Source organism: Dermochelys coriacea, chromosome 5 (assembly GCF_009764565.3).
Source record: "Dermochelys coriacea isolate rDerCor1 chromosome 5, rDerCor1.pri.v4, whole genome shotgun sequence".
NCBI lineage: Eukaryota > Metazoa > Chordata > Testudines > Dermochelyidae > Dermochelys > Dermochelys coriacea.
In genome coordinates, this window is record NC_050072.1 from 62,813,510 (window position 1) to 62,840,760 (window position 27,251).

At 40.5% G+C, this 27,251-nt stretch overlaps 1 protein-coding gene across 1 annotated transcript in view; it reads left to right on the plus strand.

The window, feature by feature from the left end:
• The first annotated feature begins 3,766 nt into the window (after positions 1 to 3,766).
• Positions 3,767 to 27,251, plus strand: part of CAST (calpastatin) — a 99,059-nt gene continuing 75,574 nt past the window's right edge. Inside the window, 3 exon segments of the mRNA XM_038401883.2 lie at positions 3,767 to 4,004; positions 7,151 to 7,216; positions 16,500 to 16,571. Of these exon segments, the coding sequence (XP_038257811.1) occupies positions 3,930 to 4,004; positions 7,151 to 7,216; positions 16,500 to 16,571 (213 nt within the window). The 5' untranslated portion in view covers positions 3,767 to 3,929.

Sequence of the window (27,251 nt, forward strand, 5' to 3'; positions counted from 1 at the left end):
ATCAAAAGGAAGTACTTCACAGAACACACAGTCAACCTGTGGAACTCATTGCCAGGGGATGTTGTGAAGGCTGAAATTATAACTGGGTTCAAAAAAGAATTAGATGAGGATAGGTCCACCAATGGGTATTAGCCAAGATGGTCAAGGACACAACCCCATGCTCTGGGTGTCCCTAAACCTCTGACTGCCAGAAACTGGGACTGGACAATAAGGGATGGATCACTCGATAATTGCCTTGTTCTGTTCACTCCCTCTGAAGCACCTGGCATTGGCCACTGTTGGAAGACAGGATACTGGTCTAGATGGACCTTTGGTCTGACCCAGTATGGCTGTTCTTATGTAAGCATGTACTGTACTTAAGTGATTTGCTGGATCAGGGCAGAGCCAGCGCTAGGCGTAAGCAGACTAAGCACTTGCTTAGGGTCATTGAGCAGCTTTTTATTATTATTATTATTTGTTACTGGGCAGAGTCAAAAATATTCCTGTCTATTCCGCCCAATGGGCTAGCACTGCCTGTGGATGAGGACCAGAGACCTGAGCACCAGGTAGAATTGAGACCTAAATTATTGTGGTTTTCTCACATATTCTTGTCTAATCACGAATGCTACTGTTTGCTCCCTGATTTCTGTCACTGAGCTCAAATGACTGTCATCAGGAGCAGAGCAATTAAAGGAGTGGTGCTCAAACAGGCTTCCTCCTTTTCCTTTAGAAGTGCCAGGAGGAAGTATCCCATGCACTGCAGACTTAGGAATGCAGTACAATCTGTTGTACCTGTGGAAGAGACTTTATTTTTTAAATTAAAACACAAAAGACACTTGTTAAACTCATATTAAACCAGTTCCTCAACCTTCCAGTCCTCCTCTGCATCTCACCCATACACTCGTCTCTCTGTTGCATTTAGCCTTGTACAATTGTTTTAGACACACAAGGTTTGACTTGCCACTCACTAGTTTCACACTGGGATAAGTGAGATCAGAATCAGGCCCTCAGACTGTTATTCACAGTACTTTTATCTCTGTATCCGTCCTTCTGAAAGCATGGTTAAAGTACAGTCAAAATTCTCTTAGAAATATAAAAAGTTTCAAAGATAAATGTATTAAGTTTTACATTAAATCAATGCAATTATATAAAACAATCACAATCATTTCAGTATATAAAATATATACTTATATTTCTCTTAAGTATTAATACACTTTAAATATATTCAATATTTTGAATTGTATTATAAAATAATTTCTACATATCTAACAGAATAAACTTAGCAGTAAACTTACTATATTTAATATTACATATGTATTAATGAGGATTTAATGTACAATCTCATGTTAATGTAAATATTTTTCTTCCTATTTGAAAACTGAATAGCAATATAACAGAACAAAGCTTACTTAAACAATTGGAATATGGTTCTCCTACTTCCTTCTACATTACTAATTACATCTGACTTGCTACAACCTTTGAGGAATATTGTAATATATGTCAGTTATTATGATTGCTTCTTCAGAATAGAAAGAGTTGGGCTCCTGGTGGACTGGTGCCCAACATTCAGTTAGAGCCTGGTCTACAGCACAAAGTTTAATCACGGGGGGAGTAGAGAGGCTCCAGTACTGCTCCTTGGCCTAGAGCTCCCAAAGCACACATCTGTTTTACGCAAGCTGTGTACAAGTTGCTTACACATATGCTTGCCAATTAATCTTGTGTCTTTAATCTCCCTTTATTTTGGAAGGCAATAATTAAAGTAATGGATTTTCCGTTCCAGGTACACCTCAGTATCTCCGCATGATCCAGACTAAGTTAAATTCTTATTTTGGGGCTATGTTCATGCATTCAGAGTCACAAATAATAATGTTCTGACATAGGATCAGGGTCAGATGGTCATGCTGGATTTTTGATTGACCATAAATTGTTCCTCCAGTGTCTAAGAGAAGTTGCTGGTGTGTTATAGACTGCCCAGCCTTCTGCATAAGTGTTTGCAGGAGTTGGGCATTTAGAATTTACCTTTTTGAAACAAAATTTTGAAAATTCTTTAAGATCTAATAATCTAAGTTGTGGCAGCAAAGGTTCATAATGTATTGAATATATAAATTTGAAACCTAATAGTTACTCTTTAATCATCAAAAAGGAAGGTTTTGTTGTTTTTCCAGGACACAGGACAGACCCATTAAAACTGATACTGACCAGAAAACATTTAGTTAGTTAGTTAGTTAGATGGATAGAACATTCACTGGTTTGGAAATTTAAAAGTTAAATGACTGATGATTTTTAGTTACAGGAACATAGAATCTGGAACAAGTAGTGGGCTAAATTCAACAAGGCATGAAGTTTTTGAACAACAATTAGAGGGCATGATCCCAAGAAGGAAGTTGTGAATGGCTCAAGCACCTCTTCAGAAGCAGGCCTCAACTGTGGATGCTTACTGAAACTGATATGATGAAAAACTTCAGCTAGAAACCTCATCAGAAGAAGTTTGCTTTTGATATTTCCATTTGCAGCTTAATCCAGGAAGAGCACAAGAGACATATACTTTAAATGGCAAAGAGTCCTGTGGCACCTTATAGATTAACAGACGTATTGGAGCATAAGCTTTTGTGGGTGAATACCCACTTCGTTGGATGCATGTAGTGGAAATTTCCAGAGGCAGGTATAAATATGCAAGCAAGATTCAGGCTAGGGATAATGAGGTTAGTTCAATCAGGGAGGATGAGGCTCTCTTCTAGCAGTTGAGGTGAGAACACCAAGGGAGGAGAAACTGCTTTTGTAGTTGGCTAGCTATTCAGTCTTTGTTTAATCCTGAGCTGATAAGTGTCAAATTTGCAAATGAATTGAAGCTCAGCAGTTTCTCTTTGAAGTCTGGTGCTGAAGTTTTTTTGCAGCAGGATGGCTACCTTTAAATCTGCTATTGTGTGTCCAGGGAGGTTGAAGTGTTCTCCTACAGGTTTTTGTATATTGCCATTCCTAATATCTGATTTGTATCCATTTATCCTTTTACATAGGGATTGTCCTGTCTAGCCAATGTACTTAGCAGAGGGGCATTGCTGGCGTATATTACATTGGTGGACATGCAGGTGAATGAATCGGTGATGTGTGGCTGATCTGGTTAGGTCCTGTGATGGTTTTGCTGGTGTAGATCGGTGGGAGGAGTTAGCATCGAGGTTTGTTGCATAGACTAGCCACAGGACTCTGCCGCTTTTACAGATCCAGACTAACACGGCTACCCTTATGATACTTGATACCTTAAATGGTAACTTTTTCCCCTGTGTTTTTCTCAAAGCCTCAAAAAAGTTCCAGTTTGGTTTGAGTTTTGGGCAAAGATCCAGGTTTGCTCAGATTTTAAGTTAATTTGCTCCCTAAAACTGACAGGAGAAATAAATGTTGGATGGCTAATTTTTTCAGGCAATCGATTTTGTTACAAGGAGCCAAACAGGAGATACGCCTAAACCAAAACTATGGATCTGATCCAAACCCCACTGAGTCTTGCAAAGTGTTCTGCTCTGGCTTTGAATTTTATGGCTCCCCCCACTGTAGTTTCTTATTACAGAAAGGAGAAGAAATCCCAGCTCAGTTGTGAAACCTAAAAGACACAAGAGGGCCACGCCCAGGCCTCATTTTGCAAGTAAGCCTGCGAGGTATGTCCTGGCAAGCAGCAAAACCACCACCAAACGTCTTCCAGTCAGCCCTCCCTTCCTTGTCAACAAACCCTGAGCCTAACGGGGATGAGCGGGGCCGAGGAGTGGTGCCTTTAGAGCAGCCGGTCCAGTAGCCGAGGCTGCAGGAAGAGGAGGGACTTCGGGGTTGCAGCCCAGAGCTGACTCTGGCTGCATCAGAAAAGCTGCTTCGCAGTTGCATGTCACCTGCCCCCCTCTCCCTGCCCGTTACATCGCCCCGTAAACGCTGCGCAGAGAGGCGCCGAGCCAGGAGCCGCCGCGGCCATGTCTCAGCCACACAAAGGGAAGAAGTCGTCCTCCTCCAAGCCTGCGGGGGCTGCAGGCAGGGGGAGCAGAGCGGTAAGGGTCGGAACCAGGGTGCGGGGCTAGGGCGGCGCCCAAAGCTCCGCTGCGCCAGGGCTCCGGGCGGCCAGCTGGGCCTGCTGCGTGTGGCAGGGCAGAGGAATGCGCTAGCGGAGGGGGACTGTCCGGCTCAGCCCCGCCGCGGGCCAGAGGCGGCGGCCCCGCTCCGGGCTATCCGGGGGCGGAGGGGAACAGCCCAGCGCAGCGCAGCCCTTTCCCCCGGCCCGATACAGGGCAGAGTCGGTGCAATGGGGGTCGCGTTGCGATCTGCCCCGCAGTCCCTACAGCCCTGGGGACAGGCAGGGGCGGAGCCGAGGCCGCGCCAACAGCCCTTCCCGCCTCCGCCCGCGCCTGCCCTGCAGCGGTGGCACGCCCAGCCTGGAGCGCCGGAGCCGCCTCGCTGCCAAAGCGCCGCCCGCCCTGCGCCTGGGAGCTCAGAAACGCTCGCCTGTGCTTGGAGGGGGAGGATTATTTTAAAGGAGGAACACGTCCCGGCCATGGCTTTCGCAAGCTGGTGGTATGCGACGGTAAATGGAGGCAGCTCTGCTACTGACAGAGCGGATTTTCATCTCTTGGGTTGGGTGTGTGGCTCTTGCTAGCGACGGTATCAATAAGGGTGTAGAAAATGGCAGAGCGTTAGTGCTAAAAGTAGACACTTAAAGATAGAGCCAAATGCATCCCGTGTAACTCTAATGCATTCAGTAAAATTACAGGGGCATGCATTGGCCCCACCTTCCATTTGGGGAAACCCACCCTGCTCTGGTATGTGCGCCCTACGGTCTAGCTCACTTTTGTACCTTGGATATGTTGTATTCCACGTTTTAAAAGGTAGCTACTTATTTAAAGTAGTTGCGACTGCAGGAGAAGGAATGAGGAAGCAACTGTCAGCTATATCAAGAAAAAACTATGGGTACACTGTGAATTCATATTAAGTTGGACACTATTGTGCATTGGTTATGTTGTTCAGGAGACTATCTAGTAAATAATGAATGGATCAAGTAACTAAAGTGCTCACTATGTTCAACTTAAATTAGTAAACAGTAATACTTTTGTATAGAAGATGCGGTTTGATACTTTGAAATTTTTAAGTTGATGTTATTTTACTATGAAATATTGTCCAGTTATATTTTCTCTAAATAATCCATTAAAACACATGCGTTGCAGTTTCAGAGGGACTTCCATAAACTCTTTAGTGACGATGTCACATTAAAAATTAGCCTTCTGGATGTTGTTGCTTATTTTCACAACCTCCTGAAAAAATACAGGTCCTTTTACATATGATAATTCATTTATCCTTTAACCAAAACAGGGATATGATCTGAAAGGAAATCTAATAAGTGATGGATTGATTGATTATTATTTTTACAGGCTAAATTTATTTTGGACTCTTTCTTTCCCACTCTGAATAGAGTCCTAGTTGGTACAAGTTTTCATAAAATTGTTCTTAGCTGCAGGTATTTTTTTGAACTAACTTGTTTGAACCTCCCTTAATAAACCATGGTTCTTTGATGGAACTTGGCAGTTTAGCTATACTTGAGCTACCAAAGATTAGTTTTAGCTAACCTTTATGTGCCTGTTTTTTAGCAAGTCTGGTCTTTCCACATAATGTGTTAGACATATAGGGAAGCAGTTTGACTTTATGCATTATAGTGAAATCATAAAATGATTATAGTATTTGCATGCCACCGGTTTACAACACCAAAATATACTTTATATAAGGTGATTTTGTCTCACCAAAAATTCAGTTCTCTGAATCAATTAAATTGCTAAATTTATATATGGATATGAGAAATCCATGACATTGCTAATCCTGATTTACATCAGATCTGCTCTGTAGAAAGTTTGCTGGAACATAAATTTAATTATAAAACTTCAGTCACTGTTCTAAGTCAAAACTTAAATTCATTATTCAGAGTTGATTGTTTTTTCTATACATAATTAGAAATGTGAGTTCCATGGAATTGTTTGTTGTACTGTCAGGCACCTGAGGGTTGGACATTACAGCTGTAAGTATTGCACCGAATTTGTGCCAGTACTAGCTTGATGGAGTGAAGGTCTTTCATTAAAGTATAGAGAATGACAGGTTCTGGAAACAATGTAATACAAACTGAGCATATGTTTTGGGACAGAAAAAACACTCATACTTCTACTCAGTTGGAAACCAGTCATTATTAGTATCCTAGAACCCTCTGGAGATCCCAACCAAGATCAGAGTCTTAGGCCTGGTCTGAACTTAAAGTTTGGGTCAAAATGGTTATATTGCTCCAGGGTGTGAAAAATCCACCCCCTGAGTAATGTAGGTATGCCTCTCTAACCTCCAGTGTAGACGCAGCTAGATCAATGGCAGAATGCTTCCATTGACCTAGGTAGCGTTGTCTGGGGAGGATGTGTTTCTACAGTGACAGGAACAAAAATTCTGTCGGCATAAGCTATGTCTAAACTGTGAGGTTATGTTGGTATAGCGCTGGCACCATAGATATGAAGATATAGGCCCTGCAGTGTAGAGATGGCCCTATTGTACAAAGTACTGTACAGACACACAGCTTTAAACTGTGACAGGGATTGTTGGTCATCCACAACAGTATAACTGCTGGGCCTGGTGAAAACTTGGATGGAATGCCTCCCAGGAAAACTTAGGTGTTGGAAGTAGTGTTCATGATTCAGTGACTAGTGCTACTCTCTCTAAGCACCCTGTCCGACATCTACTGAAGTCAGTGGGAGTTAGATGAGGACTTTAAGCAGTACTGAATCAAAGACCAAAATAGAGTTAAGGAGCACTGAATTGCTGGAGGAGGAGCTATAAAACAGGTATTTGAACGTCTTGTAGCACTTTTCAGAAGAACCCTAGTGTTAAGCCTACTGTTATGGCCAGATTCCACCACTGAAAATAATTATTCTGTCTGCCTAAATTCTGCCTGTGATTTCATTTGAAGTTATGCTTCATGTCTCCTAAAAACTTTATCTGTTGTCTACTGGTGATTGAAGAATAATTGTCATGCTTCACTCTGTGGAAATCTTGATTACAGTGAATGATGTGGTCCTGACATGTATTACGTGTAAGGCATTTGAGATTCTCTTTATATAGAAGATGCGGTATAAGATTTAGTTATTAATCTGATTAATGACTTTTTTTATGCTTACAGCATGGTGACAAGAAAAGTGGAGCATCTTCTAAACCTGGAGATAAAAAAGGATCAGAAGCCACAGAGGTAAATAAATGCAAAGCACGGTATTATATTAAAATGAACTTCAGCATGTACGATTATATAGCAGAGAATATTTACTCGTTCTGTGGTAATTTTTATGGTTGGTTTTTAAACAGCAAAGTAGTAGCTTGAAGACAACTGACTGGTGGTGTTCACTAATAGCATTTATTTTCCAAAAAAATTATAAATCTATCTTGTGCTGTTCAATTTTGTGTAAAAAGAGCTCTGCTCTGATTCCCCTGTCACTTCAAATCTGCATGTTGGCAGAAGTGGAGGATCAAGGTTCACGTATTTATTTTAGAAGGGCACCCAATCTCTATAAATGCTGCTTTATCTGGAATTGGTATTTGTAATTCAGCAGTCCAGTCCTGGGAGCAGCATTAACTATCACTAGGCACTTTGTGTCTGCTATTGCTAGTGCCACAGGCAGCTGTGAAGGCGTTAAGGGCAGCACAGCAACCAAGCCAGGCTTATGTGTGGAGGACACTACACAGGCTGGGCAGACTATCTGTGGATTTGAATAAGTGTGTTTTTAACAGTATTCTGAATGCTGATAAATCAGGAAATGCTCATAGGGTGCTTTTTAAAAGACGGATTTTTAAACTTGTATCTAACTAGCCTTCTGGGTCACACCAAATACTTCTCCTAATGAAATTCATGTAATACCAAACATATTGTAATAAACATACTGTACCTCTCTATTAATTCAAAAGATCTGAAAACTGAAATTTCAAACATACTAGTGATTGTGTTAGTTAAATCTCAGTGGTGCCTTTGACACTTCCCAGATGAATGGTAATTTGCCTGTAACATGAGGTCTTCTCTCTTAATCATCTGGCTAAAACCAGTTTAAGTAAATATGATGCTGCCTGAAGGAACAGTGGTTACTGTAATTCGCCCTCTCTGATTCTGTCTGCACACTCCTTTTTGTGCCCAAGTTTTTCCAGCCTATTTGAATAAAGCTAAAGGTGGTTATGCTCCCAACTGAATCATGTAATGTCTGAATCATTGTTTATAGCCAGTGCTGTGTTGCCAAACCTAAACAGTTGGGTTATCGCAAATTACCTTTTTCTTTTCTTAACTTGTAAGAGTGCTTTAGTTTACAACTCAAAACAGTTTGACCATGAACGTTTGTCTATGCAAGAAAGTGATCAGGGTTATCCAATACAAGAGTTGTCCTAAAGAGGAAAAAATTTAATTTATAAACATTAAAACAGTCTGATTTGTAAGAAGAGGGTGCTCTGTTCTAGTGTCAGTGCTCCCTCTACAGAAGGGAGGTGGTGTATACATTCCATAATAACGTACTAAAGAAATAATAATAATGCAGCATAATGAAATCAACTGTATAAAGGACATACTAATTTTGAATGAGTGCCATATTGTTAGAGAGATCCTTTGGCCAAGAAACTGAAGTGTACGTGGACATTGTCTCAATCAGAATCTCTAGCTAACCTCTTGCATGAACTCATCTACTTTAAGAATGTACAACAGCTTATTGTCAGCAAGCATATATGCCTGACCTTAAACTTATAACTGCCACTTTCCAGGCTATAGTATAACTACTTCTGCATTCCCATTTGTAAGCTCTTGCTTCAGCAGCATCAAGGTGCTTATTTTACTTAGAGCAATGAACCTCAAGTCTGGGAAAAGAGGATATGCTTATCACATCCAAGGCAAAACAGGTTAAAATCAGTTTATGGGGTTTTCTTTGGAGGCTAATTTAAACTTGTTTATGCTGTTATCAAACTCCTACTTTGTAAAAATTACCTAGGGCAAAGTGTTGTCTCCCTGATCTTCTGCATTAAGTGTATCAGACTAGCATGTTGTCCAATGCTAATTAATGTTAGGATCAGTCCTCTTTCTGGTTCTTGATTCCTTTATAGCTGGTATCAGTCACAAGAATAGAGAGATTCATAGATAACTTTATTACAGTGTTTGACACTTAAAGCTACTGTTAAATAAAAAAAAATCAAGAGAGATGAGAAATAACAGAAGGAACAGGTACATCTAATTTTTTTATACAGGAAAAGTTACTGAAAAATAACTCATTGTGAAACATATGTTAGCCCTTGTTTACAACTGAATTATATACAGTATAATTTGGATAGACTCTTGGATCCCCTAAAGTCCTTCCCTACTGTGCCTCCATGGGTGACTTAGGCAAGTGCTCTTCCTTTCTTGCTTGGTTTCAGGAAGAAATTGTACAGCCTGGGAACCCAGTTCTCCCTTTTCTCTAGGCTTTACAGCAGGGATCGGCAACCTTAGGCACGTGGCACGCCAGGGTAAGCCCCCTGATGGGCCGGGCAGGTTTGTTTACCTGGTACGTCTGCAGGTTTGGCCAATTGCAGCTCTCACTGGCTGCGGTTTGCCGTTCCAGGCCAGTAGGGACTGTGGGAAGTGGCGTAGGCTGAGGGATGTGGGGGCTTACCCTGGCGGGCTGCATGCCAAAGGTTGCCGATCCCTGCTTTACAGGATAGTTTAGGTTTTTCCTATGCAGTATCCTTCCACCCTCTTAGTGAGCTGAGCACATCTTTTCAGCTTGATGCCAAATTCCCTCGCTGAACTGTTGCTCTTAATTTAGAAAAAATGATTTCTTGGTGCTAATGATGGGAGTTGAGAGCCTGCAATTTGAAGTTTGGCATTCCTGTTTCTGGGTTCCTGCTGAAAAAATCTATTTCTAGCTAGCTAAGACTCTGTAGAAGGCTATTATTAAACTTCTTATTATGAGAAAACATTGTGCAGGTTTTGGATTGTAACCCTGGTGGGTGTGTATTTTCTCCTGAGACTTCAGGGTGGAATTATGTGTTGCAACAGTGAGTGGCACAGCACCTAACTTTGAGGCTTTAATTACATGAAAATTATATGAACAACACCAGATTCCACAAAGCGAAGTTAGGCACTTTATTCGATGAATGGGGACAGATAGGGGTTTTGGAATGTGATCCATAAAAGCCAGGATGCTTGGGGGAAGCCAATAGGAGATACTGACCAGAGGGGAGTGTGTGCTAAGCCCCGCCCGTCTCAGAGATGGGCACCTATGTCTGTGCTTCAGGGCGGTACCTAGAGATCCACAGACAGGAACCAGCTGCCTGGAATCAGGCAGTATAGGCACCTAAACTGCTTATTGAAGGAGTGAGTTGGCTGCCTGTTTCACTCAGTCCTGGTGGTGGTAGTGCCACTACTGTTGCCTGAGGGGGAGAAAGGATTTGAACAAGAGTCCTCCATATCTCAGGAGAGTGCTCTAACCACTGAGCTATGGGATATTGTGGTGTGGGACTCTCTCGGTCTTTCCTGTTGAAGCTGTTGCACTTTGGATAAATAATGAAAGAATGATTGGAGCAGGGGGACTGGACCCTGGATCTCCCTCCTCCCAGGTTGGTGCCCTTACCCTTGGAGTGCAGAATCATTCGTATTTACTTTCTTTCTTGCCAATGACTGTTCCACTGTGGATAAATACCTAAAATGTCAAGGACTGCATACTATTTTACTTAACCTGCTAAACAACTTTAGTTCTAGTATCAATAACCAATCATCAATAACCTATGAACTTCTGCAAATTAAAAAATAAAATTGGAACTAAATAATAATCCAAATCATATGACCTACTTTCCAGGTTTCTTGTGGGCAATTATAGACTGAAAACTAGCTTTCAGTGTTATATTACAGTAAAAAAGGCCAGTGCAGTTTGTGGGTTGCACATGCAAAGGTTTTATATCATGGAGCAGAATGTTAGTTTAATGCATGTAGAATATTGTGTTTGATTCTGGCTACCTCATTATCAGAAAGACACTGGCAGAATACAGAGAGGCACAATGAAAATGATTGGGAGTCCTGAGGAATTGGTTTATGTTGAAAGAAGAATTTAAAAAAATCACATATGTGTAATTTAGCTAAGCAGTAGCTGTAAGGGGATGTGATACTACTTGAAAATTTCTGGGAACGTAAATGCCAGAGAGAGAGAGAGGAATTATTTAGAGTAGTAAAGGGTTTACTAGTAATTATGAGATAAAATTAAGAAAGGGACAGTTTAGCCTGAATATCAGGAAGATCTAACTATGAACTCTAAGGTATAAAATAATCTCCCAAGGAAATGAGTGGAAGCCCTTTCTTTTGGGAGACTGAAAACTAGACTAGAAAAAAAATAGAAAATGTACTGTAGAGAGCAATTGGTAAGGCATAATCCCATGTAGGTGAGGAGGTACTAGATGACTCAGTAAGACTTCCTTTTTAGTATTTATTCCATGACCTTTTGGTGTTGTTAATGGTGGGTGTTAAGAGCCTGTAGTTTGATGATAATTCTTTTAATGATATTTCAGGTATGATATATAATCATAGTAGAGTGCTTCTGTAATTAGTCCATGACTGCATATATTTAGACACCAGCTGAAATATACGCCTATAGCATAAGGAGGAAGAGAGCGCAAGTCTCTTTGCTGCTAATTTTATCAGGTCTCTGCCAGAGTTTGTTTGGGTCCCAGATTTTACAAGTTTTTTAAAACAGTAGGATGTATCTGTGTGATTGCATCATAAATGTTTTAAGACCTCATTGAATAACTTAAAAATCCAAAAACTACTTTAAGTGGAAGAACCCAGTGTCTTTGGAGCTTAAAAATTCAAGGATGAAATTCTGACTCCATTGAAGTCAATTGGAGTTTTGGCATTGACTTCAGTGAGGCCAGGATTTCACCCCTGAACTCTTTAATGTGCTGTGCTGTGCTATGCCTGTAGTGTAGGCAGCAGCTCAAGTGTGTGACTCTTCTTCATTAACAAACATTTTTCTTCCAATGTATGTTACCAGGTTGAGGCAACTGAGCTAAGTATAGTACCGCAGGCAACTAAGAAGCTAACTGAAGCAGGAATAACAAGCAGATAAGGCCAATATCTGGATATCCCTGGATCCTTTCTGCTCTGCTGTTTTCGTGTCATTGAAGAAAATGGTGTAGAGCAGCCTTATTTCTCTCTTGCCTCCCCACCAGCCCATACCTACTCTCTCTCTGTCTGTCTCACCAACCCCTTCCCCACTAGCATCTACACTCTTTCTGCCCGTCTTGCTCCTTTACTTCCTTCCCTCCAGGCAGAACTTGCACTCACTGTAGTTTCCTCTCTCCTGCGGCCCTTTCTGAAGGGGGGGGGGGAGTTGGAAACCTGCAGTGCCTGGAACTTTTGCTTGGTCCCTACTGCAACCAGTGGGCCTCCAGGAGCTCTGTGGGGCACAGAGGGAGTGTGCCACTCTATTCCTCTTTGTATATGCGGCCTTACATGGCTGGCCAGCATGTGTAACTTCTGTTAGTGCTAAATGGAGTGCATCAAAAGGTGAATATGCAAGTCAGGTACAGGTTACTGGTTAGTCTAGCTGTATGTTAGATTTTTAAAGGGCTTAGAGTGTTCTCCATTTATTTTAAATTTTAGATTATAATCCAGCAAGGTGCTGAGTAGAGTCAGATGGTAGAAAAAATGGGACAAAAACGTCATAAAAAAAGTTAACAATTTTTCACTGAAAATTGAAAAAACTTTGACCAACTCTAGTGATGAGTAAAATGAACTCCTGTTGACTTACAATAGAGGTGGGCATCCATCACCTTACACGATCAGGTCCTTAGGGTCATATTATAGCCACTCATGTATAATTTTGTGTGCAAGAAATAGTGATGCCATTTGGCTGAATATGCAATGTTAGAAATATCCTCTACCTCTGGATCTCCCATGTTAGGTGAACTTTTGCAGTAGCTCAAAATGCCAAAGTATTCCCAAGAATGTTGTACATTTGTCAAAATGGGTTACCCTATTGATATTTTGTTTTAAAAAATGTTTTTAAATCATACATTGGATACTTCAAATTTAGGATAAAATGCAGCTAGTCTAATATTTCAGAAGTAAGGTCCAAATATACAGTAATAGAGCGTCATATCATGCAAGTCTTTTGAGATCCTCCAACTGAATTCATCAGGGAATTCTATTAAAAATCTGTCAAGATTAGAAGTATACTTAGAAAGTTGCACCTGGGGAAGGAAATTAGTGGCTTTTTATTGCGGTAGGAACTCAAGAATAGAGGTGATACGTCTGATGTGTCTGTTATTGGTTTTCCAGCCTCTAATCGCAATCATCAGAATGCTCATTCCGATCTTGTGTACCCAGTTGCCAATTGCGAGTAACTCCATTGAAAATCCCTGATGCATTTCTTTTTAAAAGAATAAAAAGATTAATGCTTTTTAAGCTAGTTAAACTGTTACACTGTATAGTGAATTTTAAGAGATTGAAGCTGACAGTGTCCCTTTAAAATGTCCCTGATGCTGTAGAAGTGCTCAGTACCTACTGAAGTCAGTGGATGTTGAGAGCATTCAGCAACATTTCTTATCCTAGGATGGTAATAAGAAAATTGGTGTCCAGATGTATAAAAAATATGTAAATCAGACACTGCACCGTTTCAGACTGACATACATTTTAGTACATAATCACATTGTGTAATTCATTATGTTGATGCAAACAGATTATATCATTTCCTGTATTATTGCATGGTTAACATCTGGGTAATGATTTTTTTTTTTTCAGGTGGTCCGGCTGTGTATGGGGTTGATTCACATGATTTGATTTACCTTGCTTTGTATAATTAACTACAAATTTTTCTGGAAAAGACTAATCCATTTTATTATATAGAGTAAAATATCACGCAAACTTCTGCTGTAATCCAAAGTTCGAATCTGACCATCACCATGGCATCTGAGCATCTAACAAATGTATTAAAGTGAGAACGATTGTATTACAGCAGCAAACAGAGGCCCCAATGGATATGGCAGTCCTGTTGTGCTAGACACTACATATAGCAAGAGGTAGTTCCTGCCCTGTAAAGTCTATGGTCTAGTGCTAGGTTTTCAAGAAGTTTAAACGAAATACCTGCTGCTAATAAGGAGCTCGGCTATTCAAGCGGGCCTCAGCTCTGTCCTCTGGATCAGGACGAGCCAGTTGAGGTGATTCAGGCACCTGATAAGGATGCTCCCTGGGAGGCTTCTGTTGGAACTCTACCAGGCATGTCCCACTAGGCGGAGGCCCCAAGGCCGATCCAGGACATACTGGAGGGATTAAATCTCCCAGTTTCCCTGTTGTGGAGGAAAAGGAGGTGTGGTCCTCTCTACTGTCCGTGCTGCTGCCGTGACCCTCACCAGGAAAAGTGACATAAAGGAAAAAAGAAGAAGAAGAACTGCTGCTAATTCTAATTAGCTAATTAATTTAGTTTAAAGAGAACTGGGAACGGTCTTTGTTTTTAAAGGACACTAAGGTTAATTGGGATTAAAAAGTAATTTACTTTTGAAGTTGTTTTGTTGAAAATCTAAACTTCAGGATTTCCTTGATGGTATTTAACAGTGGTACAGCACTAAATTTCTTTTCCAAAATGAACATCAAATTTACTGTGTGTCCTAGCAACCAAATCTGTGCAGCCATACTGTGACTGGATGCAATTTTTTAGGTGTCCAGCAAGGCACTGATCCTCTAAACACTTAAGCATGTAGTTAGCTTTATGAATGTGAGTTGTCCCAAATGTACAAGCATCATCACATTAACAGTGTTATTGGTTTTGGCACATGATACTGTGCTTCATTTGGTTTTCATTTTTTGCATAATGCTAAATCCAAGCCTGAAATATTTGAAGAAAATACCATCAATTTCCTCTTGAACATACATTTTGAAAAATGTACTCATGGGCCACACTTCAATGATGTAGTATGTATATATCTGTGAACAGAATATGGCCCTTTGCACTGGTTCATTGACTGAAGTTCAGCTGCAGAAGGGCCGCTTTAGTCTTTGTAATTTCAAATTTTGTTTGTGTGGGAGAAATTCTCTCCATTCATATTGTGTTTTGGAGCTAAAGTCAGAGGGAAAGAATATGATGTGGCGATTATAGATTCATAGATACTAAGGTCAGAAGGGACCATTCTGATCATCTAGTCTGACCTCCTGCACAGCGCAGGCCACAGAATCTCACCCACCCACTCCTATGAAAAACCTCACCCATGTCTGAGCTATTGAAGTCCTTAAATCATGGTTTAAAGACTTCAAGGAGCAGAGAAGCCTCCCTCAAGTCAACCATGCCCCATGCTACAGAGGAAGGCGAAAAACCTCCATGGCCTTTATGAATATCTTTTTTTTCGTGTTTGAGGCTACTAATCTATCACAGTCCCTTATGTCTGATGGGCTGAATATTGATGTTTCCTCATTTTGTATAGTAATTTCCTTACCAGGCCTCTGAACCAGCAGCCTTTTGTGTGTTTAGGGGATCATTCAAAATATTCTGCTATAAAATCTCAGGAGTTCACATACCTGAGAGAGGTCTTCTGTTTCTAAGTAGGTTTTCTCTATCTGTTCCTTCTGAAAGACATTTCTTTGCATCCATTGCTCAAGGTTGATTTTTTCTAGCCACTTCTGATTTTTATCACAATTTCATTCCATTTGTATACCAATGTAACTCCATTGGTATCATTGGCGTTACATTGACATGAAAATGCAGTCATGCAGAAATTAATTATTTGCCGTGTTTTTGTTCCATCTGCACACACGCTTGTTTAATTTGAAAGCCCTCAATTCTACCTGTCAGTATTTGTACGTGTATGCACCTTTTTGCCTCATTTCTCCCTCTCTGCATGTTGCACCACGTTGTTCACATGTCATCAAGAAGGGAAACTATTGCTGCATCCACAGTACTTTTACACAGATGCTTTTATAAGCTTTTCTGTTTTGAAGATAATTTCCTCCTGTATAATTTGTTCAATAATCTAAATGTGACGTGAAGTAACCAGGGCATGTTGCTAATGCAGGTTTAAAAAAAAAATTTTTTCAAACTTGCACTGTATGTGTTTTTGTTTTTAATTTAAAAAAATCAAGCTGACTTCAGTTTACAGCAGTTACTCTTCTTGAAGTATCATGAGATACAGATGATTACATTTGGCTTCACTGTTAACCAAAACGAGCACCTCAATTTTAGGAAATAGCATAGATTTATATATGATTTATAGAGGTATGAAAAATAATTCAGTCTGCAATAACTGCTCTGCTCACAAGAAAACCATCTCAGATGATACTCCAGTGATCTGAATTATAACTCTGAAAACTGCTTCAGATGATTTGTAAAGCAGACACTGAATATAAATTAACTTGTTAGTATTTTGAATAAAATAGTCCAAGAAACAGAACCCTCAGAGAATCTTTTTTAATGAAGTATTTTGCTCCGCTTTACCAATATATTCTGACATACTGTCCCCCCCCCTTTTGTATTTATGCTTTTATTTCACAGATGAAACCTGCAAGCACTAGTGCTAGTCAGCCTCCCAAAACACATATAAGTGGAGCAGCTTCTGCCAGTAAGGTAACTTGCATTTTTCAGAGATGATAAACTTGCGATAGGGATTAACAATAATTGCATCAATGAGAGTTATAATAAACCTCAATGTAGACTGGAGATTTAACACTATGCCTTTATAAAAATGCATTTTTGGTTTAGTTTTAAAAATAGTTATTCCAAATTTTGGAACCTGTAGAATTAAGCTGTTTATCCTAATGTTTTCTGGTTGTTTTTTTTTTTAAATGTATTCTTTGCAGCTTAGGCCCAAATCCTCAAGGGCATTTCGGTGTCTAACTCACAAAGACTTCAGTGTGAAATAGGTGCTTAAATACCTTCTGATGTTTTGAGAATCTGGATCTTAGCATAATGCAGATATAATATGTTATCCAAAGCAGAATAGTCATATTTTCAGAAAAACTCTGACATAAATGGTCTGTTTTGTCGACTGAAATGCAATGATTTGCTTGAATAGATAAATATAATTTCCAGAGTATATTTTAGGTACAATTTTATTAACTTCATTAACAAAAATCAACTCAGACACTGAGGTCTTTGATCCAAAGCTCATTGATGTCAAAGGGAGTCCAAGTGAACTGATTTCAGAGTAGCAGCCGTGTTAGTCTGTATTCGCAAAAAGAAAAGGAGTACTTGTGGCACCTAAGAGACTAACAAATTTATTTGAGCATAAGCTTTCGTGAGCTACAGCTCACTTCAATTTGTTAGTCTAAGGTGCCACAAGTACTCCTTTTCTTCAAGTGAACTGAGTGATCTATTTTAAAAAAAAGACAAAGATGAGTAAAAGTTTCTTAAAGCTATGAAGTGATAAATGTTGAAGTATCTCAGAAAAAAACCACTGTATGAGTTAATTATACTTTGTATTAAGTGAAATAAAAGTTCAACTTCCAGAGCAAGTGGATGTGGTAGCTAACTTATACTTGTTGTTTCACTACAATACCACTTCAGTTTTTTTGTTTCTGAGGTCCTCATAGCATTGTGCAAGCACTGAATTATACCTCCCTGCACCACTGTTAGGTAGACAAAGGACATATAATGTAATTTCACCCACTACTCTAGGCTGGAAAGCAATTGCTATTAAACAGCACTCAATAACATTTCAGTTTAGGATAAGAAGTGAAGAATACTCTTATTGAGCTGGAATTGCAGGCACATTGAGGCAGAATGCCAGTGCCTACTAATAGTATGCCAGGACTTTAGACCAGTACTGAGTCGAAAAATGCCACCAATACCATTTTGTTCAGCACCTATATTCCTTGGAGGTCTCCCATCTATGGGTTAAATCCTGGCCCCGCTGAAATCAATGGCAACACTTATATTGACTTCAGTGGGGCCCAGGGTTGCACACCAAGTATGTGGTCTGATCCTGTGATATCTGACAAGATCATAGCACTGATAATTGTAATGATCTGATGGCTAAGTGCCAAAATAGAGGCCAATGTTAACAAATGATTTACAAATTGGAGTATAAACTATAACTACGTGTAGTGCTAAGAAAAGCAATAGTGAGTACAAGAGAAAAGAATGGTTTATAGCATGAAATAAAAGAAGAGCAATACATGGAAAATCACCTTTAAACTCCCCTTTCATTTCTGTTCATGGCACCTTCATAAACAGAATTGGGGACTACTGATTTCAGAAAGCTTGGCAGGTCCAGGATACTTTTTGTGGCCTAATAATTGGCTGGGAAGAGTCTGCAACCCAACATACAACTGAGAGCCATTAATTCCCCCCAAAAAAGGGGTTCTTGTGGCACCTTAGAGACTAACAAATTTATTAGAGCATAAGCTTTTGTGAGCTACAGCTCACTTCATTGGCTGTGCTTATGCTCTAATAAATTTGTTAGTCTCTAAGGTGCCATAACTACTCCTTTTCTTTTTACGGATACAGACTAAGACGGCTGCTACTCTGAAACCTACCATTAATTCCCAAGAATTCCCCGCATTGAGTTCATTATTTGTGTTTTGAATAGAAAACTAAACCATATGGGGTGTGCATTATTTATTTAATTTATTTATTATATTTATTTTTAATGGATCACTAGTTTCATAGAATCTCTGAGATCTTTTCACTTATGACTTCTGTTAGGTCATCGAGACCTTCTCCCTGCTCAGACAGCATTATTTCCTGTTGTATGAGTTCTTTGTTTAGTTTTCAACTGTCTCAAATGCTGGGCTTGTACCCCACTTTCCCAGAGAGATTTATGCCTGGTTGATCTGACTGACAGGAAGTGTTTCTGCTATCAGGTTACATTTTCACATTCTTAACTTCATTCCATTGCATAATAATAATACTTAATAATATTCCTAGCTATATTCTTTTATTATCCTAAATTATTTTTCTTCCCTGGTGTTTTACATCCATTCAGTATTTGTAAACTTTCTTTGTCCGCCTCCTAATTGTGGCAAACTTAGAATATACATATTTAGCTCCTTCAGTTTTTCTCATTAGTGTATTCCCTCATGAATCCCTAATCATTTTTGGGTTCTTCCTCTAACTTCCTTCCAGTTTTTCTACATCTTTCTGATGTAGGCTAAAACTGAACGCAGTATTCCATGTGTGGTTCCATATATAATATGCTTTTGCATATGGATCCTCAGATTGCATTTATCTCATGCTGTGTATCTTATTGCAGACTCATTTCTAAGGGTGTGTCGACACTGCTATGCAGTTTGCGAATGTCAGTGAGCATCAAAGTGCTGTGCTGTAACTCTCCCATGTGGATGCTGTGGGCATGAGCTGAAAGCTCCATCGTTCACACTAATTTATTCTTTAGACAGCATACAACATGAATCTAACATGATACCTGTGGTACCACACAAGACATTTCTCCCCCTCCTCACAAACTGGCCATATTGATTATCTATTGCCAGCTCTATGCTACCCCTTACTTTAGTATAACTTACATCACTCAGGGGTGTGAATAAGCCACCCACTTGAGTGACATAAGTTGCACCAACCTAAGCACCGCTGTGGTCATCGCTATGTCGGCAGGAAAGCTTGTCTCATTGACGTATCTACTGCATCTCGCAGAGGTGGATATATTACGCTGATGGGAGAGCTGTCAGCATATAGAGCATCTTCTCCAGACACATTATGCAGTACAGCTGCATCGATGTAGCACTTCTAGTGTAGACTAGCCCTATGAATTTTGTTTATCAGCCTGTGTTCAATTCATAGGTTAGTGCTCAAACAGCTTGTAGAGAAACTAATTTTATAGTTGAATGGGCTATTATATCACATGCTTTACTGATATCCAAATGTACCTACCACTTTTGGTACTTTGTCTAATTTTGTACTTTTATTCATAAAGCCAATCTTTGGTCTTCATAAATCCTTGCTTTGTTTCTCAAACTCTTAATGGTTAGTGATTTGGGAGAGGGAAGAGGGGTCACAGCATTTAATTCTTTTAATAAGGATAGAAATCAAGTGTACAGGATGGTAATTGCCATGTGAATGTCTGACCAGTGCAACTTTGGCCTAGTCAGAAGCATCACTGTTCATTGCCTTCCTCTAGAGTTGGCCTTAATCGTGTTTTCATCATGATTCTTCCCTGATAATAAGCTTATACCTTTAATTATTCTGATCTGTAGAATCTCCTTTCTTCAGGACTGGTACAACCATTGCCTTTAGTGAGTTGTCCAGTAACTCCTTTTGCTCCCACACCTTTTAATGTATTTTTCCTAATGCTTTGATGGCCCTTGTCCCACTGGCTTTTAGCAGCGCAGCTGTTATATTGTCTATTCCTGCAGCTGTCCTATTTAAGCTACTTCACTGTTCTTTCTGTTTCCTCTGATGGCAGCTCAGCGTTGATAACCATTCTGCCTTGCAAGCTGCCCTGTTTATCCAGCACAGGGGTTGGCAAGCTTTTTGGCCTGAGGGCCATATCGGGGTTCTGAAACTGGATGGAGGGCCGGGTAGGGAAGGCTGTGCCTCCCCAAACAGCCTAGCCCCTGCCCCCTATCCATCCCCTCCCACTTACTGACCCCTGACTGCCCCCCACCCCCTTACCATGCCGCTCAGAGCACCAGGACTGGCAGCTGCGCTGCCCAGCTGGAGCCAGCCATACCACCACACTGCCCAGCAGGAGCTCACAACCCTGCCTCCCAGAGTGCTGGCGGCGCAGTGAGCTGAGGTTGCAGGCGAGGGGCCGGGGGCTAGCCTCCCCGTCCGGGAGCTCAAGGGCCAGGCAGGATGGTGCTTCAGGCCGTAGTTTGCTCGCCTCTGATCTAGCATGTCTAAAATGCTTGCATCTGGATGAACTACAGGGTTCAGCGCTTTGTCAGAATGCTTCTTCCATACTCCCAGCACATCTTCAGCATTGGTTGTGTGTTCACAGGTAACTTTTCTTACTGCTAGCCTGCTTGTTTCCATGCAACTTAACCTGATTGAATTGTATATATTCACATTTTCCAATAGTCTCTTGCCTGCTTTTCCTCAATAACTATTTTTAAAAATAACTTTCATTACTTCCTAATAGGTCAGATTTCCCTTCTGTATAAATATCCAATGAATATTTTTAGGACTTTACTTAGTGGTACCTCGGATAACAGTAAGAAAACTTTAAACCTCAGCCTTCAGCTTCTCTCCTAGATTGTTTCTAGAACTCTCCTGAAGAACTTCCTTTGTCCCAGGCCCTAGTTTTCTCTCCCTCCCAGAGTGACACTCCAACCCCTTTTATATAGTGGCTAGAGCTAAAGAGACCCAGCTGCCAACAAGAATCAGGATCTTCATGTAAAATTCTAGTACATAAACTCAGTGTGGCTCAGCAGGGGAACCTTGCATTTTTATGCAGGGTCCCAGAAACTGTCACTCTGTTACAATCACATCCTGTAGCATTTCCAAACTACTGTTTACAAGGTGGTAGCCAGCTATACAAAAGTGGCAGGAAAGAATGTGGATCACAGACCCTTCTCCTTAATATTCAAGAAGAGCAAACAAATAATTAGTTACTATGTATAGGTCCTTCTATGAAAACCTTAAAGTACCCAAACTATCTACAGGAAAAGATGAAGGTTCCTAGTTAAAACCTGGGGCTTATACCAGTAAACAGTTACCTTTTGCTAAAAATAAAACATGATTGTCAATGTTTTGATTAATAGTAAAGAAAAGATCAAGTACAAATGAATTCTCACCTGCATACAGTTAAGCAATAAAAGTAGGTTTTAAACAATGGATGGGGATAATTTTTTACATTACCCTTCTGAATGTGTGTCTGTGTAGCTAAATTTCAAGAACTTTTACCTCAAACTTTTGAGTAATGTTAATAACACATTCAAATGATTTTTCTATAATATGTTAGGTTTTCCTCTTAATCTGTATAATTTAGATTTTGTATTACAATAATTAGACTAACAAGTGGTTGCTGGGATATGTAGTTTTTATAAATATGGGCTTGCAAGGAAGAAAAGAACACCATAGTCTTCCAAATATACACACCCTTTAAAATTGCACTGAGTAAAAACAACAAACAATGGCAGGAGAGCAGGGCATATTTTATATTACTACAACACAGCAAAGAGGTCGGATATATTTCTGTGCTATGTAAGCTATTCTGTATTTTATAGAAGTGCTTTTAAACCCCCTTAAGCAAGCTTTGAAAAATGTATTAGTCGGTGGATAAATACTCTTTGGTGAACGGTGTAAGGTCTAAATCACCAGTTTCTGCATGAGTTGAGCTTTCTTTTACCAAAATTAAGTTTCTATCCCTGCATAGAAACAGAGAGACTCTTGTTTGTGAAGGAAGCCTCATTGCTGCCAACTTCTGCAATTTTTAGTGTTAGCATAATTTTCCCTAAAACCCCAGCTCCTGAATTCATGTGAATAGATGAGAATCTTCTACCCCTCATGGTAGAGGAGAAAAGGCTGAAAATACAATCAATATGTATGCCAAACACTAATAAAAACCAGAATGCAAATAACCCTACTCCCTCAATTATTAGTTTGTTTTTTAAATAAAGCCTGTGTCATGGGGACCTGACATAAGATTTTTGAACAGTTAGGGTTGGCAGTACTGTAACCTTTCTAATGAGCAAGCCCAGTGTTTTCTTGAGTCCAAATGCAAGCTTTGATGTTGCTGCTGCTAACTTTCTGAGCATCTGCCTGTGAAATTGAGAAGATTCTGGACAGTGTTATTTAGAATCTTGTTAGCAGTTGCTGTGGTCAGCTGAACCAAAATAATTTGGCAGGCTCCTTAGTTTTTGTGTAGCAGACTGGAAATTCTGTGGCAGGTTCAAATAAATTTTAAAAAAAGGGGGGGGGGTTCCTGAAAATTATTAATACAATCAGCATAGTGTCCCTTGGTTTGTTTTTTAATATTAAATTCACTGTTTCACGTGGCCATTACATTTTGAGGTTATAATTTTCAGTACATTTTTGTATAGGCAAAAGCTGTCGAGAGAAGAAATAACTGGGTAGAAAATAACTTGGGCTCTTGGACTCTGAATAGTTGTGTGAAGTGGATTGGAATTGCAGTGTTAATACATTACTTAGCTGTTACTGCTAATTTTAATCAGCAATAAAATAGTTAGCAATGCTGATGTTTAAATTTCAGAGTAGCAGCCGTGTTAGTCTGTATTCGCAAAAAGAAAAGGAGTACTTGTGGCACCTTAGAGACTAACAAATTTATTAGAGCATAAGCTTTCGTGATGCTCTAATAAATTTGTTAGTCTAAGGTGCCACAAGTACTCCTGATGTTTAAATTGTTATCTTTAGATGTCAGACCTAATGCACCAAATTAGGTGAGTGGGGGCAATTAGCACCTCTCAAAACTGTTGATTCAGGCTGTCTGTAGACTGAAGAGATCATCACTGCTTCATTTCTCATTTTGAAGGCTTTCTTTGCAACCATAAGGGCTAGAAACATTTAAAATCAGGACCTGCTTAACTTTTTGTGGGCCCCTCTGGGGAATGATTGTAAAGGGGACTGGGGGGAAAAAGCACAGTGGGACAGGAACTAGGGTTGGTCCCTGGAGCAAGGGAGGGAGTAAACAGAATCCCACCGCCCTCCCACCCACATAGAGTGGGTACCTACCTGGGCAGCTCAGTGCAGAGAGAAACAAAAAGAATTCTTTTGTTTTTCTCTGCACTGAGCTGCCCCTCCTCCCACAGCAGCAGGAGGACAGGTTCTCTTCCAGCCCTCTGGGGTGGGTGTTGGGAGTGGGAGGAATGGAGGCCAATGTGGTTACTCCTATAACCGGACCTTTGGTTTCCAGTCAGCACTGCTAACCGGACACTCAGGTTCCATTTTCTACTGGAGTTTCGAGTCTAAAATTGAATTTCTGGCAACAGGGCTGCCAGAAGAGCCTGGGGGGAAGGGGAGGGGCAAGCAATCGTTTTTAAAAGTGAGAGAGCTAAGCCTTAAAGAGGAGACGGGGCAGGGGAGGGGAAGGGAGGGAAGAGAGCAAGTGGTGGGTGGGCTAGGGAGTGGAGAGCAGCTGGTGGGCAGGGCCATGTCTGCTGCACTGCCCAGGTATGTTGGAGACTGTGTTGATCAGCTGACACAGTATCCCCAGCCCAGGTGACATGACAGCCAGTGGTGGATTTAGTGTTAGTGGGGCCCCCTTAGCCCTGTGCTCAGCTTCATTTTTGGGGCCTCTCCTTGGGACCCAGCCAAGAAGAACAATCTCCCCCCATCCCTGTTTAATTTTTTTTCCTTCATCCTCCTCCTATAAGTAATAGTAAGTAAATGAAAATAAAGTGAGTACCTTGATTATTCTTGTGGTCTAACTTATTTTTCTACAGACCACTTTAAAATCACAGAGGGGCTTGATGGACCACTCAATGATCTTTCCAAATATTGTGTATTAAAAAAACATAGGGTGCTGGGTCTGGCCAGGAGCTAGGGTGAGGGAGGGGGCTCAGGGTTGGGGCGTGGAACGCTTACCTGGAGCAGCTCCTGTTTGGTGTGAGGGGTGCAGGTGGGAATGGGGATAGGGTGCAAGAGCTCCTGCTTTGTGCTCAGGATAGGGGTGGGTTCAGGAGTCAGGGCGGGCAGAGGGTACGCGTGAGGGGTGCAGTGGTGCTCACAGCAGGGCCCTGGAGGGGGTATGCCCCGCTTCCTGCCCCTTCCCCAAAGCCCCGCTCCCGCCTCTTCTCCGCCTCCTCCCTGGAGCATCATTGTAAATCTGGTACTGTTTAAAATAAATACAAATAAAGAGTGCTTATATTGTGGAGCACTGTTCTATAGCAAGGGATAAATTCTTTAGCAGATAGTGGGGCTGTGGAATACAGGGACCTGTCAATTTCATACTGTCTCCCTGGAGCACTGTTTTATCGATTCCAAGGCCAGAAGGGACCACTATGATCATCTAATTTTACCTCCTGTATAACCCAGGGCACAGAACTTCTCCAAAATAATTCCCTGTTTGAATTAGACCATGTCTTAAAAAAAATTCAACCTTGATTTAAAAATTGCCCATGATGGAGAATGCACCATGGTCCTTGATAAATTGTTCCGGTGGTTAATGACCCTCAGTTAAAAATTTACACCTTATTTCTATTCTGAATTAGTCTAGTTTCAGCTTTCAACCACTGGATCTTGATATACCTTTCTCTGCTAGATAGAACAACCCATTATCAAATGTTAGTTCACCAGATAGATACTTCAATCAAGTAACCCCTTTACCTTCTTTTTGGTAATCTAAATAGATTGTGCGTCCTCACTGTATCACTGTGAGGCATGTTTTCCAGTTCTTTACTCATTCTTGTGACTCTTCTTTGAATCTTCTCCAGTGTACCAACACCCCTTGTTGAACTGTGGACATCAGAGCTGGACACAGCTTTCCAGCAGCAGAGTAGAGCTGTTCAGGGAGCACAACACTAACAAACATCAAAGCTGTGGGAATAATAGAGTAGTGAAAACCTCCTTCCTGCATGGAGCAGCTATCCCTGTTGCATAAAAATATAAGATGTGGTTGCAAATACCAGAGATGGTCATCTTCTATTGTGGAAGAAGGGGCTATGGACTATAGGGAGCAAAACAATAGGTTTTCACTCATTTTTATGTAGTGTTTAAACAATTATGTTATTGTTAACACATGAATTCTGTACCTTACTGCAAAGGACAGCACTGTCTTTGGCTTATCTTTAGAAGTTTTGCCCATGTGAATGGGCTGAACATTTCCCAGTTACCTCTTTATGTCTGGAGGCAATTGCCTCAGCTTCTCCACTTTTCAGGGCTCTCTTGATTAAATTACCAAAATAAACTCTTTTCCCTGCAGTTGGATTTATTAACATACAATATTTGAAATGAAAGTACTTAAATCCCCCTCAAGTCAGTACTTCTGGGCCTTCCCTACCTGGAGTCTTTTTCCTCACAACTTAAGGTTTCCTGCTGGAGTTTCCTCATTCCTAGTAGTCTCTGTGGTTGACTCTCTTTAGGTTCCTGCTGCCCCTTATAGAGGAATGAATTCCTCTGTGCCCAGCTGGTTCTACTAATTTAAACCCTATCCCACATATGCCATGTATTCCTAATTGTATGGGACTGGCCAGCTCCAGGCCTCTGGCCTTTGATGGTATGTCTACAACTGCAATTAAAAAACGGGCCAGCTGTGAGTGTCTAATTGCAGTTTAGACATGCCTAAAGGGGAAGGCCATCCAGTTGCTGCCTCCTTGTTTCCCCTCTCTGGTTGATCTCCACCTTGGTGGTGGAGTGGATGTGGTGGTTTCCATATTTATCAGACATGTGATGAACCAGAAGCTGATATGAAAGGAGCATTGAAACTATTTACTTTCAAATAAACAAAAAACACAACTTTCAAGAATTTGATTTTACAAACTGATATGAAATTAAAAAGTAAGTTACTGTTGTTATCCTTGTATCCTGATATCTTTCTGTGATAATACCTTTTTAAACTACCAAATGGGTGTACAGCAGATGGATTTATTATACTTACATTTATGGTCACAACCAAATCAGAGCACAGGGATATTATACAGTGACAATGTGTGGTTATAATCAAATAGTATTTCAGATAACTGCTGTGTGGCGGAGGAACAGGAGTAGCCAGTCAGATTTGGAATTTTGCATAACTGATGCATGGCTTGTTTCAGAATTATTATACAGTCATTATGTCTCTGATTTGCTGCTGACTGCTTGTCCATATGCCCAAAGTACACACGGCCCCATCATCTTCTCAGTCTTTACTCTCCCTTACTGCTCCCAGTTCTCTCTCTTTTCCTACTTTCACTTCTACTGGTTAAGAGAACTCAGTCTAGTCTAGTCCTGTCCTGTCCTTCCATCCCCTCCCCCTGATTTAACCATCTCCTGTCTCTCAATGGAATTATTTAAAAGTCTTGCCTCCTGAGTCCCTCCCTCCTCACCTCAGCTGTCCACAATAACAGTAGTTGCTATTTATTAATTAAGGTGAATTGGACAGTATTGTATTCCTCCAGTCAACATTGTTGCTGTAGAAACCATAGTAGTAGATGGGACTAGGAGCTGTGCAGAGATGCAGACATTGATTTAAGAAGAAAAAAGGGATACTTAGTATTGGTATAAAGTACAGTGGGCTCAAATCATTCCTGATGCAACTTGACTGACTTCAATAGAGTTGCATAGAAATCAGGGATGAGTTTTACCTACTGTCATTTTTTATGATAAACCAATGATACACAACATTCATATTTCTACAGGCAGTATTTTCTTTTTTCACTTTGGATTAGTTATTTTAGCTGTGGGAAATCTTTA